Here is a 16,754-nt window from a genome sequence, read left to right on the forward strand (position 1 = left end):
TTTTCTACCAGGTAAGGATTTTCTTTCCTTTTTTTAAACCATAACCTCAGTCACCATCATCATCATACCTAACACAATGGTAATTCTTTAATATTACCTTCTTTCTCCAGTGTCTCAGTAATTAATCTTTTTGTTGGTAGTTTCTTTGAATCAGGATTCAAAACAGGTTCCACCTATTGCATTTGGATAGTGGATCTCTTAAGTTCCTTTTAATAATGAACCATTTCTCCCCAACTTTTCTCTTTTATACACACACACACACACACACACACACTTCGACATATACATATTTGTATTTACATATGCTCATATACATGTACACAAATATGAAAATAAATACATGTCCATGTATATATGTGCATACATATATATTAGACATAGTGTGTGTTTATTAAATTGGTTATTTGTCCTATGAAATCTTCCATATCCTGTTTTTTCCTTATTCCTTCCTTGTGGTACCATTGAAGGGCGTTTCTCTATTTCCCATAGTCTATGCTGCTGGTGGCTAGAAGTAGACAAGGTTCAATTCTTTTGCCAATACTTATGTCATAATTAGTGCATGCTTCCTATTACATCCCATGAGGCAGCAGTGAGGTCTGGTTGCCCTTTTTTTAGTGACATTAAGATTATATCAGGTTAAAGCACCTGAAATCATTGACCATCATTAATTCAGCAAGGGTCGTAAATATGATTTAATAATTTTATCATTACCACCAGAATTTATTAACCAGAATTACTCTATGAAGAACCTGACTTAATCAATTACATATTTAGTTATACTAAAATAGGCTTCATACAGGACCAAGAAAAATGCTTAATTTTTCCCCTTATAGTATCAGCTTTCACAATAATGAGTTGATGCGCTATCCATCTCCAAAAGTTGCTCTGATGGGTGAGAAACTCAAGTTGCCTTCTGTATTGTTTCTGGCAAAGTTGAAGATGCAATGGGCTCATCATGAACATTTCTTCTCCCAGACCTAGAGTCAGCCATTTCTCTGAAGGGCCCTTGTTCTTTTCCAAAATAACAATACCAGTATTGTTACTAAGATTATTGAATGCAGGTTAAATTTTTGTTTCTGTTTTTTACAGTTCTGTCATCTTTAGGATTATGACATGCCAGAATATACTGTTGTTGTTTTTTTAATCTCTTCAAATAATTTTTCTCTGGGTGTTGATATAACTTAGAATATACAGGTTTACTTATTTTCAAAGCAGTCCATTTTCTCGGAATTTTAAAGACTGCTTTTTCTTTTCTTCTTTATTTTTAAATTATCCAACGTTTTTATATGGCTCCATAGTCAAAACTAAGATACGTTCAGAAAAGTTTTTGCTTCCATCCATATCCGCTCCACCTAGTTCTTTCACCCTACAGATACCCATTTTTGTTTTTGGTTTAGCCCTCCATTATTTCTTTTCTTTAAATATTTTATGAATATCTATACACACATATACATAAACACACATAAACGTATCTATAACTCTTATTGTGATAGCCACACATCTGTAAGCTAAATAGGCAGAGAGGTTAAAACGGAGTTGTGACTGCTTATGCACCCTATCTTACTGGTCCTACAGTAATTGACATTATGCACTAGCAGAGACTATGTAACTTGTAGAGTCTTGGGAGATTTTACTGACTGCATTTTGGCCAACACATCCTTGGAATCATGCACTGACCTGGTCTAAAGCTGACTAGATAGAATAGTTTCCCATAAAAGTTTTTCACAAGCCAAAATGTTACAGTAACTACTCTGGCCTCTTTTCAGTTCTGTTTCCCTCTCATCAGTACATACAATGAAATGACTAGAAAGAAATTCTTCTAATGCTAGCTTGTCTGTGAACTTTTACTCATCTGAATTTACTATAGTACTAGTATGTTCAACATTATGCTTGGAAGAAATAAATAGCTTAAATTTTATATATCAGTCAGTCTGGTTTCCTATCAGGGAAATTTAAGAAATAAGTGATATTCTCAAGCAATTAAGTTAAACAGAATTAAGAACAAGAAAAAAATACTGACTGAACTGTATTACTGCTGTCCTATTTTAAGAAACTTAAGCTGAATAAACTCTTAGTTTCATACATTTGTCTTTACCTGAGTTAAGTTGACTTTATTTTTAATTTCAGGTCACTGGATAACTGTGAACACTTCCCCACAGTTGTGATTTTTAAAGAGAGGAGATATATCAACATATCCATTGGACCAGAATTTACTTTTACAGATTCTGTTGAGAATATATTACAGACTGCTTTATGTTCCATTGTGGTTGATGTTTTATATTATTTTAAGGTTAAAATTGGCAGCCTTAGGTGTATATGTAAAAATTATTTACAACCCTATCAACCAAAATAAAGCTGAAAAATTGTAAATAGTTGTCAGGGAGAAAAACTTGATGTCTGATATTTATTAACATTTTTTCTTTTGTGTTTCTAGTGTGACACAACTCACAGATATGAATGAACAAGAGGAGGTATTACTAGAACAGTTTCTGACTTTGCCTCAACTAAAACAAATTATTACTGACAAAGATGACTTAGTAAAAAGTATTGAGGAACTAGCAAGTATGTTTTCCCTCTCCTCAGCTCACATTTCCTGAAAAAATCTGATCTTTACCTAGAAGTAATCTAGAGATTTATCTTACAGGAAAAAATCTCCTTTTGGAGCCCAGCTTGGAAGCCAAAAGGCAAACTGTTTTAGATAAGGTGAGTTAGTGATCATTTTGTAGAAATGTATATAATTTAAAAATAGAATAAAACATCCTTTTCATTTTCTCTTTTAGTATGAATTACTTACACAAATGAAGTCTACTTTCGAAAAGAAGATGCAAAGGCAGCATGAACTTAGTGAGGTAAGACTGTTTAGTTTTTTTCCTTTGCCATAGATTTTTTTAATCTTATGTGCATGAGTCATGATCTTATTTTCATTATCATCAGAAACCATTTATGAGGTATCTGACCTTTTAAGACATGATACCGTTAAACGTAGATGAACAGCTCTCGATGAGGCATCATACATTATTTGTGCTCATGTAAGAGCGTCTTTGTTTCCAAAACAAAATTATGACAGGCCCAGACAAATAACTTTTCAGAGTAAGTTATGAAACCATTGCAACCCCTGTAGTGAAACCTAGCAACAACAACAACAAAAACTTTTGACTCACTTGTAAACTTATCTACAAATACCTTAAATGAAAAGTTTGCAAATTAAAAAGAATAATATAGGAAAAATATATAGTATTATCTGCTACAAATAAGTTTTGTTAGAAATCCAGTTATGTGAAAATCGAAAGAATTTTATAAAATTCAACCTATATTTCTGAAAAAAAGGAATCTTTAAAAATGAAAAGGAAACAGAGGACATAATCTTTGTATTATACCAGTAACCTCATAGTTAATACTCTGTTTCCTATAAAATCAGGAACTTTGGATAAAGTCAGTGAAATAAAACATAAAATAGATATAAACCAACAACAGCAAAAGAGATGGTAAAGGAGAATATAAATTTATAATGATTTCAGATAATATGGTTATTTGTCAGAATGAGGAAATAATAGCTAACATTGAGCAATTAATATGTCTTGTGCTGCATGAAGCTATTTACATATATGGCCTGTTATTACACCAAGTCCTGTGAAATAGGTATTGTTACTTTTTCCCATTTTACATTTTACAGATAGGGAAACAGGCACAGTGAGATTAAATAACTTCCTTGAGGTCATACAAGTAGAAACATTAGTTAGGAGTCTAACCTAAGCAGTCCTCCTTCACAGAAAATCTGTGAGACTCAACTGAAGTACTGTTAGATATATACTGGACCTTGTAAATGTTGAAGAAGCTTTCATAGTACTCAACATCATTCTTTATATAAACTCATAGTAAACTAAAACTAGAAATTTCTTACTTGAAAAAGAATACTAGAAACCAGCAGTAAACATCACACTTAATGACTAAACATGTCTAGGATCCCATTAATGTTAGGAATAAGAGAGTAATGCCTCATGATCACTGCTGTTTAACATTGCTTGGGAGGTTCTGAGTACTGCAACAAGACCACAAAAAGTGGTATAGTATAAAATAAGAAATGAAACAGTTGTTTACCAAAAATAAACAATCAAAAATTCTAGAGAACTGAGAAACTTTTTCCTGTTTGCTGCAGCAATTACTGCAAAATGAAGTACAGAAAACAACTCATTAAACAAAACTGTAAAGTACTTAGAAGTGAACCCAATGAAGTAAGTTAGGAACCTTTATTGAATTGGCATTCAATAAAAGAAGAGTTGAGTTTCCTGTTTTCTAAGACTATTTAGAGCAGCATAGAATATATTCACTGAATGAAAGATCCAGTATTAAAAAGATTTCATTCTCCCCAAAATAACTTAGAAACTTAATTCAGTTCTAATCAAAATGCCAAGAGTTTTTTTTTGTTTTGTTTTGTTTTGTTTTAATCTTAACAGATTTATTCAAAAGTTCATCTGAAACTTTATTTTTTCAGCTGGGTAAAAGTAGTCAGGAAGAGCTTGAACAAAAAGAAAAAATGAACAAAACTCCTTTTCCCAGTGTCAGAATACACTGTAAATCCTCATTATTTAAAACAGTATAGTAATTTTATAGGAAGAGAAAATTATTTCTATGGAATAGAATAATTTATTCTATAAATCAGTTGGAAAAAATTGAGGATTCAGTAAATTATAAAATTGGCTATTTAGTATCCATTTAGAAAAGGCTAGATCATCGTATCATACAATACACAGAAAGGTATTACAGATATACAACTTCAGTGGAAACCATAAAAAGTCAACTAGCTTCTAGGATTTTTTCTTTAAGATTATGGTGGGAAAAGTCTTTCTAAGCATAATAAAACAGATATGAGTATAAAGGAAAAAGTCGACATATTTAGCTATACAGATTGAAAATTTGGATATATTAAAAAATTATGAAATCAAAAGTGAAGTTAAAAAAGGTACAGATATTTTTAGCATATACAACAAATACTAATGCCAGTGGTCTATTGGAAAAGGAAAAAAACAGGAAACTGACAAAAGGAGAAAGATAAATGTCCAATAAAGATTCTGCTTTAACAGTTACTCTGATCCTTAAACATTCATATAAGAATTGCTGGAAGCAATTCTTGAAACGCTTAAAAAAGACAAACACACACCAAACACTGATTCCTAGGTTTCTTTCTAGATGTTCTCAGTCAATTTTTGGGGGGATGATGAATCTTCTACACTCTAACATATGGAATCCACTTTCAGTAGACCGTTGGTTCCGTGATGGAGGAATCTGTTCTGTTTCATTCCTAAAATAAATAGCCATCCTAATGCATGTGGGGTAGTATCTCTTTGTGACACATCATACACAAAAATGAACTGTAATGCACCATTTTCTTATTGCCCTCGCCAAAACTGGTTATCTGTCTTTACAAGTATGGCTCATGTGGATGTTTTATTTGGCTTTTTAAAAAATTATGGTAAAGCTGAACATATTTTCAAAAGTTTCCAGTTACTTATTCATTAAATATTTATTGAGTACCTATTATGTACCTGGTTCGGTGGTTGGCACATAATAGCCAAATAAAACATCCACGTGAGCCATACTTGTAAAGACAGATAACCAGTTTTGGTGAGGGCAATAAGAAAATGGTGCATTACAGTTCATTTTTGTGTATGATGTGTCACAAAGAGATACTACCCCACATGCATTAGGATGGCCATTATTTTATTTTTTTCTTACTCTGTCACCCAGGCTGGAGTGCAGTGCCGCAGTTACAGCTCACTGCAGCCTTGACCTCTCAGGCTCAAGTGATCCTCCTGACTCAGCCTCCCAAGTAGCCAAGGCTACAGGTGTGTGCCACCACACCTGGCTAATTTTTGTATTTTTTGTAGAGATGGGGTCTCGCTATGTTGCCCAGCCTGGTCATGAACTGCCAGGCTCAAGCCATATGCCTGCCTCAGCCTCCCACAGTGCTGGCATTACAGGCATGAGCCACCACACTGAGCAGGATGGCCATTATTAAAAATAGTTTTAGTACCTACATTTAGGTCTGTGATCCATTTGGATCAATTTTTGTATTTAAGTAAGGTAAGGGGCCAACTTTGTTCCTTTGCCTGTCGATATATCCAGGTTTTTCAAGCACCATTTGTTGAAAAGACTCCTTTCTCCATTAACTGGACTGGGCCCCCTTGTTGAAAATCATTTGGCCATTTATGTGAGGGTTTATTTCTGCGTTCTCTATTCTGTTCCATTGTTCTTTATATTTTTATGCGAGTACCACAGTTTTGATTACTGTAACTTTGTAGTAACTTGAAATCAGGAAATATTAGTCATCTTTGTTTAAGATTGTTTTGGCTAAGGGATCTCTTGAGATTCCATATGAATTCTAGGATGGGTTTTTCTATTTTTGCAAAAAATACCATTGAGATTTTGATAGGAATTGCATCGAGTCTGTAGGTTGCTTTGATGAGTAATGTCTTCTCAAGAATATTAAATCTTTCAACCCATAAACATGGGATGTCTTCCAGTAATTTATGTCTTCAGTTTCTTATAGCAGTATCTTACAGTTTTCTGTGTACCAGTCTTTCATTGCTTTAGTGAAATTTAATCCCATCATTTTTGCCTTATTCCATTGAAATGAGTCATCAAGTTCAGCCCACACTCAAGGGTGGGATTATGCAAGGGCAGGAATGCCAGGAGGTGAGGTCATTAGTGGAGAGTCTCCTTAGCAGATATCTACCACAGTGATTTAATTTGTAAATCCTTAGGAGAGAACAATGATTTTCTCCGTTTCTCTCATTTAATAGTTTGCAGCCAGTAGCTAAGGACCTGGGTGGGTCATTATAAGACAGCAGATTTTCTCAAAAAGAGGCTATATAGGGCACATAGTAAATTGCCTCTGCATACCACTACTTTTCTTCCTTTCCCTGTGAGGAGTTCTTGTGAGTATCATAAATTAAAGTAGTGCCTGATTTTCTTTTTCAGAGCTGTAGTGCAAGTGCCCTACAGGCAAGATTGAAAGTAGCTGCACATGAAGCTGAGGAAGAATCTGATAATATTGCAGAAGACTTCTTGGAGGGAAAGATGGAAATAGATGATTTTCTCAGTAGCTTCATGGAAAAGAGAACAGTATGTAATACTCGTCAATTGAGGACAAGTATTGGATAAAGTTTGGTATTTTTATAGGGAGGAGAAGCACTGGGTCTTAGCTATTTCTCTATTATGCTGTCATCTCCCTTTTTTTGTACAATATATTATTTACCCGAAAGGAAGATTTCTATTTCTTGGGTGTGGACTTGGGCAAAAACCAGGTACCTGGAACTTAAAACTTTGAAGGTCTGTCATAGAACTCTGGACAGCCACACACCTTAGCTATTCCCAGGGAACCCCATGGGGGGCAAGTGCCATTGCTCTAAGATGTCCTTTTGATGTGACTTGAGAAGTAAATGAGAGTGAGGGCCTGTATGTGTGGCTGTTTCCTGTCTGGTATGTCAGAGGAACAGTCCTGGTCAGAAAGGGGCTCGTCTGAGCAGAAATTGCTAATAAACTTTGTGCTGATCTGGGAAAAAAAAATTTTTTTTCACAGCATAATATCAAATTACTTTAGCATACTCATGAGTGAAAAACATTAGCACGTTACTGGAGTGGAGTTTTGAGTGCTGTGAGAGGAACCTGAAAAGCCTCGTAAGAATAATAGCATCATCTTCCTATCACTTTAGACTTGCTTTATCTGAGTATACAAGCAGGTAAATAAAATAGTTTTTTCAGAAATGGTAGTATCTGTATCATTGTGTAATACAGCTGGTAAATCTAGTCCGAATAGTTGAAACATACTCCTTTAATGACTTGTTTTACCACTTGTTGAAAGAGAGAATGATCTATAGGGATTATAAAATAATTTTTAAAAATTGAGACACAGTTCCTGTTCTGTTCTGATATTTGTTATATTTAAAGAAAAATCCAAAACAGTCTGCTTAATAGTTTGTTGCCTTTTAATACAGTCCAAAATATTTACGTAAGTTGTCTGAAATAATCACATTTTAAAAATAATCTTTCGTTAGTAAACTTTATGAAACATCTGTGAGACACACACACACACACACACACACACTCCTGTTAAGGCAGATGGGGTGGATTTTATCATTCCCATTTTTCATGAGGCAAAATTGAAGTTCAGAGATGTTAGTGACTGACTTATGGTTATAGTGTTAGTAAGGCATTGATTTCTGGTCCGTTACTCTTTAATGATATATAACTGTGCCTTGAAGCTTGTATCTGTTAATCTTCCTGGTTAACAGCAGAATTTACATCCATATTTTTAAAACACAGATATTTAAAGTTACATAGTCAGATAATTGATATAAAGGATCAGTGTTTGTTTTACATTCTAGAAGCTTGCAGGCAAAGGCTGTCTCCCAAGCAAGAGGTTTTTTTGATTGTTAAAGTCTTAGCTGTCTTCAACATTAGCTATCTTCAACATTCAATTATTAGATTACTAGCTAATTCAGAATGAATTGGTGTCATGTGGTCCTCTGCTCAGTCGACTGGGCTGAGGGAGTGGATTATGAGAAGGGAGCATGAGAGGTTCCCTAAAACAGAGACTGGCGTGCAGGAAACAAAATGACAGGCACTTCTCCTGTCCCATTCAAACTATTATCTGCGCCTTGTAACATTAGTGCTAATGAAATGAATTTGCTCATAATCTAATAATTTTAGCTATTGGATTATTAGCTATCTTCAACATTCAAGACATAAAATAGTGCCAACAAGTTAAAAGGTTCCTGTCATACTGTAGGAAGTAAAGTAATAGGCATATCTTTGTAAAAGTGACTGGTATTTTTAAAAATTTATTTTCTAGATTTGCCACTGTAGAAGAGCCAAGGAAGAGAAACTTCAGCAGGCAATAGCAATGCACAGCCAATTTCATGCTCCACTATAGGTAAATTGTATTTCAGGTTTGAGTTTCAAGGTTATTGCATCAGTATTCTTTAAATAGACATGTTGTTAATGGTGCCTGTTCATCAGCCTTAAGCATAATTCTCTCATTATAGCTATTGTGCTATGTAACATAGAATGCTTTGTATTATATGATAAGCATAATATAAACATACAACTAGTAGAAATCTTTTGGATATTTTCTATGATCTTGGCATGAATGAAATTTTTTTAACGTTACCTCCTAATATAGAATTGTAAGTTATAGTCAGTTCCTTTCTCTCACCTGGTGTGTAGAGTATACCTTATCACGTGGCTAACATTTCTCAGAAGGCTCCTTTGTCATTTCTTCCTCTAAAGTGAACTTCCAGCCAGTCTCTATTTCCATCCCACACCATGATTACTCTAATAATTTGCCCGTCCCCATGACTTGAGGGTTCTCTTCCTATGCAGCACTGACAGAATGATCTTCCTAAAATACCACTTTTATGATAAAATTGGCTCTACTCCAGAACCTATAATGAATCCCTAGTAATGACAGTATCCATGGCAAATTCCTCTGGTTTTAAGATTTCTATAATCTTGCATATATTTCAGATCATCCATTTTAACTCTGCATTTTCCCCTTACATTGCATCGTCTTACAGGGCACATTCTTCTTCTACCACAGTATCTTTGGTTGTGCTCTTACCTGATGTCAAGATGCCTTTCCTTTTCCTCTGCATCTGTTTTGTTTTAGGAATCATTTGTTTGCAAGAATAGTTCCCACCCCAACAAACTTAAGTAAAAGCTTATGTTACTGGATAGGACAGGGATTTATTATAGGGTTAAAATGAAGGAAAGTACAGTCACCTGAGAGTGAAAACAGCCACTCAGTGACCAAAACAGCTCTTCTCACACCTTTTTTGAGACTGCTTGTTGGCTTATTTCTTATTTCTGCATCTCTGTTCTTTTTTAAAATTTTTTCTGGCTGGGCGCGGTGGCTCATGCCTGTAATCCCAGCCCTTTGGGAGGCCAAGGCGGGCGGATCACAAGGTCAGGGGATCGACGCCATCCTGGCTAACACGGTGAAACCCCGTCTCTACTAAAAATACAAAAAAATATTAGCCAGGCATGGTGGCGGGCACCTGTCGTCCCAGCTACTTGGGAGGCTGAGGCAAGAGAATGGCATAAACCCGGGAGCTAGAGCTTGCAGTGAGCCGAGATCGCACCACTGCACTCCAGCCTGGGCGAGAGAGCGAGACTCCATCTCAAAAAAAAGATTTTTTTTCTTACTTGTCCTTCACCCATTCCTAATTATATCATCTGACAGTTCAAGCAGCAAATGGAGATAAACAAGAGTCCCTGGAGTTCCAGAACATTCTCTGGGAAAGTAACTGAACCAGTATGGGCAAGCTATCCATCCTAGTGTAGTCAATTTGGCCTGGCAACTGGTATCCTATGGTCCTCTGCCCAGTCGACTGGGCTGAGGGAGTGGATTATGAGAAGGGGGCATGAGAGGTTCCCAAAAACAAGGACTGGGGTATAGGAAAAGAAATGACAGGCATTTCTTATGTCCAGTTAAACTACTTCTGCTCCTTGTAACATTAGGGTTCACAATGAATTGTTTTATATGTTACTTTCCAAATCATAATATAAATTCCTTAAGAGTAGGGGCTGATTTTTGATACCAACTTTGCGTATCTGCCAGCTTAGGAAGAAGTAGACACAGAGTAGTTGCTCATTTATATGAACATACTAGAATCCATTCCTTACCTCTATTCCCTCATAGTCAAGTTATTTTATAGGCAAATCTTTTTTATTATTATTATGCTTTTTTTTTTTTTTTTTTTTTTGAGACGGAGTCTTGCTCTGTCGCCCAGGCTGGAGTGCAGTGGCCGGATCTCAGCTCACTGCAAGCTCCGTCTCCCGGGTTCACGCCATTCTCCTGCCTCAGCCTCCCGAGTAGCTGGGACTACAGGCGTCTGCCACATCGCCCGGCTAGTTTTTTGTTATTTTTTAGTAGAGACGGGGTTTCACCGTGTTAGCCAGGATGGTCTCGATCTCCTGACCTCGTGATCCACCCGTCTCGGCCTCCCAAAGTGCTGGGATTACAGGCTTGAGCCACCGCGCCCGGCTATTATTATGCTTTAAGTTCCGGGATACATGTGCAGAACGTACAGGTTTGTTACATAGCCATGGTGATTTCCTGCACCCATCAGCCTGTCATCTACATTAGGTATTTCTTCTAATGCTATTCCTCCTTGTCCCCGACTCCCCGACAGACCCCAGTATGTGATGTTCCCCTCCCTGTGCCCATATGTTCTCATTACAACTCCCACTTATGAGTGAGAACATGCGTTATTTGGTTTTCTGTTACTGTGTTAGTTTCCCGAGAATTGTGGTTTCCAGCCTCATCTGTGTCCCTGCAAAGGACATGAACTCATTCTTTTTTATGGCTGCATAGTATTCCATGGTGTATATGTGCCACATTTTCTTTATCCAGTCTATCATTGACAGGCATGTGGGTTGGTTCCAAGTCTTTGCTATTGTGAATAGTGCTGCAATAAAGATACTTGTGCATGTGCCTTTATAATAGAATGATTTATAATAATTTGAGTATATACCCAGTAATGGAATCTGGGTCAAATGGCATTTCTAGTTCTAGATTCTTGAGGAATCGCCACAGTGTCTTCCACAATGGTTGAACTAATTTACACTCCCACCAACAGTGTAAAGGTGTTCCTATTTCTCCACATCCTCTCTAGCATCTGTTGTTTCCTGACTTTAATAATTGCCATTCTAACTGGCGTGAGATGGTATCTCATTGTGGTTTTGATTGCATGTCTCTAGTGACCAGTGATGATGAGCTTTTTTTCATGTTGGTTGGCCGCATAAATGTCTTCTTTTGAAAGTGTTCATATCCTTTGCCCACTTTTTGATGGGGTTGTGTTTTTCTTGTAAATTTAAGTTCCATGTAGATTCTGGATATTAGCCCTTTGTCAGATGGATAGATTCCAAAAATTTTCCCATTCTGTAGGTGGCCTGTTCACTCTGATGATAGTTTATTTGCTGTGCAGAACGTCTAGTTTAATTAGATCCCATTTGTCTATTTTGGCTTTTGTTGCCATTGCTTTTGGTGTTTTAGACATGAAGTCTTTGCCCATGCCTATGTCCTGAATGGTGTTGCCTAGGTTTTTTTCTAGGGTTTTTAAGGTTTTAGGTCTTAATGTTTAAATCTTTAATCCATCTTGAGTTAATTTTTGTATAAGGTTAGGTAGGGGTCCATTTTTAGTTTTCTGCATATGGCTAGACAGTTTTCCCAACACCATTTATTAAATAGGGAATCGTTTCCCCATTGCTTTTGTCAGATTTGTCAAAGATCAGATGGTTGTAGATGTGTGGTGTTATTTCTGAGACCTCTGTTCTGTTCCATTGGTCTGTATGTCTGTTTTGGTACCAGTACCATACTGTTTTAGTTACTGTAGCCTTGTAGTATAGTTTGAAGTCAGGTAGTATGATGCCTGCCACCAGCTTTGTTCTTTTTGCTTAGGATTATCTTGGCTATATGGGCTGTTTTTGGTTCCATATGAAATTTAAAGTATTTTTTCTAATTCTGTGAAGAAAGTCAATGGTAGCTGGATGGGAACAGCGTAGAATCTATAAATTACTTTGGTCAGTATGGCCGTTATCACAATATTGTTTTTTCCTAATCCATGAGCATGGAATGTTTTTCCATTTGTTTGTGTCCTCTCTTATTTCCTTGAGCAGTTGGTTTGTAGTTCTCCTTGAAGAGGTCCTTCACATCCCTTGTTAGTTGGATTCCTAGGTATTTTATTCTCTTTACAGCAATTATGAATGGGAGTTGACTCATGATTTGGTTCTCTGTTTGTCTGTTATTGTTGTATAGGAATGCTTGTGATTTTTGCACATTGATTTTGTATCCTGAGACTGCTGAAGTTGCTTATCAGCTTAAGGAGATTTGGGGCTGAGTCAGTGGGGTTTCCTAAATATACAATCAGGTTATCTCCAAACAGAGAAAATTTGACTTCCTCTCTTCCTATTTGAATACTTTTATTTATTTTTCTTGCCTGATTGCACTGGCCAGAACTTCCAATACTACGTTGAATAGGAGTTGTCTTGTGCCAGTTTTCAAAGGGAATGCTTCCAGCTTTTGCCCATTCAGTATGATACTGGCTGTGGGTTTGTCATAAATAGCTCTTATTATTTTGAGATACCTTCCATCAGTACCTAGTTTATTCAGTGTTTTTAGCATGAAGGGGTGTTGAGTTTTATCAAAGGCCTTTTCTGCATCTATTGAGATAATCGTGGTTTTTGTCATTGGTTCTGTTTATGTGATGATTACATGTATTGATTTGCATATGTTGAACCAGCCTTGCATCCCAGGAATGAAGCCAACTTGATTGTCATGGATAAGCTTTTTAATGTGCTGCTGGATTTGGTTTGCCAGTATGTTAATGAGGATTTTTGCATCAGTGTTCATCAGGGATATTGGCCTGAAATTTTCATTTTTTGTTGTGTCTCTGCCAGGTTTTGGTATCAGGATGATGCTGGCCTTATAAAATGAGTTAGGGAGGAGTCCCTCTTTTTCTGTTGTTTGGAATAGTTTCAGAAGTAATGGTACCAGCTCCTCTTTGTATCTCTGGTAGAATGTGGCTATGAATCGGTCTAGTACTGGGCTTTTTTTTTGTTGGTTGGCTATTACTGCCTCAATTTCAGAACTTATTACTGGTCTATTCAGGGATTTGACTTCTTCCTGGTTGGGAGGATGTATGTGTTCAAGAATTTATCCATTTCTTCTAGATTTTCTAGTTTATTTGCGTAGAGGTGTTTATAGTATTCTCTGATGGTAGTTTGTATTTCTGTGGGATCAGTGGTGAATTTTTTTTTTTTTTTTTTTTTTTTTTTTGAGATGGACTCTCACTCTGTTGCCCAGGCTGGACTTCAGTGGCTCACTGTAGCCTCTGCCTCCCGGTTTTAAGCAGTTCTCTGCCCCAGCCTCCCAAGTAGCTGGGATTACAGGCATGCACCACCGCACCCAGCTAATTTTTGTATTTTTTGTAGAGATGGGGTTTCACCATGTTCGCCAGGCTAGTCTTGAACTCCTGACCTCAGGTAATTTACCCACCTCGGCCTCCCAAAGTACTGGGATTACAGGTGTGACCCACCACGCCTGTACAATCTCCCCTTTATCATTTTTTATTGTGTCTGTTTGATTCTTCTCTCTTTTCTTCTTTATTAGTCTGGCTAGCAGTCTATCTATTTTGCTAATCTTTTCAAAACAGCTCCTGGATTCATTGATTTTTTTGAAGGGTTTTTCATGTCTCTATCTCCTTAAGTTCTGCTCTGATCTTGGTTATTTCTTGTCTTCTGCTAGCTTTTGAATTTGTTTGCTCCTGCTTCTCTAGTTCTTTTAATTGTGATGTTAGAGTGTTGATTTTAGATCTTTCCTGCTTCTCCTGAGGGCATTTAGTGCTATAAATTTACCTCTAAACACAGCTTTAGCTCTGTTCCAGAGATTCTGTTACAATGTGTCTTTGTTCTTGTTGGTTTTAAAGAACTTACTTATTTCTGTCCTAATTTCGTTATTTACCAAGTAGTCATTGAGGAGCAGGTTATTCAGTTTCCATGTAGTTGTGTGGTTTCGAGTGAGTTTCTTAATCCTGAATTTTAATTTGATTGCACTATGGTCTGGGAGACTATTCCGATTTCCATTCTTTTGCATTTGCTGAGGGGTGTTTTACTTCCAATTATGTGGTCAATTTTAGAATAAGTACTATGTCATGCTGAGAAGAATGTATATTGATTTTTGGTGGATAGTTCTGTAGATGTCTTTTAGGTCCTTTTGGTCCAGAGCTGAAGCTGAGTTCAAGTCCTGAATATCCTTGTTAATTTTCTGTCTCATTGATCTAATATTGACAGTGGGGTGTTAAAGTCTACCACTATTGTGTGGGAGTCTAAGTCTCTTTGAGGTCTCTAGGAACTTGCTTTATGAATCTGGGTGCTCCTGTATTGGGTACATATAAGGATAGTTAGCTCTTCTTGTTGCATTGATCCCTTTTCCATTATGTAATGCCCTTCGTCTTTTTTGATTTTTCTTGGTTTAACATCTGTTTTATCAGAGACTAGGATTGCAACCCTGCTTTTTTTCACTTTCCATTTGCTTGGTAAATCTTCCTCCATCCCTTTACTTTGAGCCTATGTGTGTCTTTGCACATGAAATGGGTCTCCTGAATACAGCATACTGATGGGTCTTGACTCTGTATCCAATTTGCCAGTCTGTGCCTTTTACTTGGGGCATTTAGCCCATTTCAGGTTAATATTGTTACGTGTGAATTTGATCCCATCATTATGATGCTAGCTGGTTATTCTGCCCATTAGTTGACGCAGTTTCTTCATAGTGTTGATGGTCTTTACATTTTGGTTTGTTTTTGCAGTGGCTAGTCCCGGTTGTTCTTTTCCATAGTTAATGCTTCCTTCAGGAGTTCTTGTAAGGCAGGCCTGGTGGTGACAAAATCCCTCGGCATTTGCTTGTCTGTAAAGGATTTTATTTCTCCTTCACTTATTAAGCTTAGTTTGGTTGGATATGAAATTCTGGGTTGAAAATTCTTTCCTTTAAGAATGTTGAGGCCGGGCGCGGTGGCTCAAGCCTGTAATCCCAGCACTTTGGGAGGCCGAGACGGGCGGATCACGAGGTCGGGAGATCGAGACCATCCTGGCTAACACGGTGAAACCCCGTCTCTACTAAAAAAAATACAAAAAACTAGCAGGGCGAGGTGGCGGGCGCCTGTAGTCCCAGCTACTCGGGAGGCTGAGGCAGGAGAATGGCATGAACCCAGGAGGCGGAGCTTGCAGTGAGCTGAGATCTGGCCACTGCACTCCAGCCTGGGCGACAGAGCGAGACTCCGTCTCAAAAAAAAAAAAAAAAAAAAGAATGTTGAATATTGGCCCCCACTCTTTTCTGGCTTGTAGGGTTTCTGCAGAGAGATCTGCTGTTAGTCTGATGGGCTTCCCTTTGTGGGTAACCCAACCTTTCTCTCTGGCTGCCCTTAACATGTTTTCCTTCATTTCAGCCTAGGTGAATCTGACAATTACGTGTCTTGGGTTTGCTCTTCTCAAGGAGTATCTTTGTGCTGTTATCTATGTTTCCTGAATTTGAATATTAGGCCGTCTTGCTAGGTTGAGGAACTTCTCCTGGATATCCTGAAGTGTGTTTTCCAACTTGGTTCCAGTCTCTCTGCCACTTCCAGGTACACCAATCAAACATAGGTTTTGTCTTTTCACATAGTCCCATGTTTCTTGGAGGCTTTGTTTATTCCTTTTCATTCTTTTTTCTCTAATCTTGTCTTCACGCTTTTTTCCATAAAGTTGATCTTCAGTCTCTGATATCCTTTCTTCCACTTGATCGATTTGGCTGTTGATACTGTGTATGCTTCATGAAGTTCTTGTGCTGTGTTTTTCAGCTCCATCAGGTAGGTCGTTTATGTCCTCCTCTAAACTGGTTATTCCAGTTAACAGCTCCTCTAACCTTTTATAGGTTCTTAGCTTCCTTGCATTGGGTTAGAACATGCTCCTTGAGCTCTGAGGAGTTTGTTATTACCCACCTTCTGAGGCCTACTTCTGTCAGTGCATCAAACTCATTCTCAGTCCAGTTTTTTTCCCTTGCTGGCGAGGAGTTGTGATCCTTTGGAGAAGAAGAGGCATTCTGGTTTTTTGAATTCTCAGCCTTTTTGCACTGGTTTTTCCTCATCTTCATGGATTTATCTACCTTTGGTCTTTACTGTTGGTGACCTTCAGATGGAATTTTTGCGTGGTCATCCTTTTTG

At 37.2% G+C, this 16,754-nt stretch overlaps 1 protein-coding gene across 2 annotated transcripts in view; it reads left to right on the forward strand.

Annotated features, from left to right (window-relative positions):
* Positions 1-16,754, forward strand: part of VPS37A (VPS37A subunit of ESCRT-I) — a 52,276-nt gene that overhangs the window by 31,228 nt on the left and 4,294 nt on the right. For both annotated transcript variants that reach the window (XM_003902461.4, XM_021942025.2), the window contains 5 exons: positions 2,435-2,562; positions 2,645-2,703; positions 2,781-2,849; positions 6,979-7,122; positions 8,852-8,932. In XM_003902461.4, the coding sequence (XP_003902510.1) occupies positions 2,435-2,562; positions 2,645-2,703; positions 2,781-2,849; positions 6,979-7,122; positions 8,852-8,932 (481 nt within the window). The remainder of the gene's footprint in view (positions 1-2,434; positions 2,563-2,644; positions 2,704-2,780; positions 2,850-6,978; positions 7,123-8,851; positions 8,933-16,754) is intronic.

This window comes from Papio anubis, chromosome 8 (assembly GCF_008728515.1).
Source record: "Papio anubis isolate 15944 chromosome 8, Panubis1.0, whole genome shotgun sequence".
Taxonomy (NCBI): Eukaryota; Metazoa; Chordata; class Mammalia; order Primates; family Cercopithecidae; genus Papio; species Papio anubis.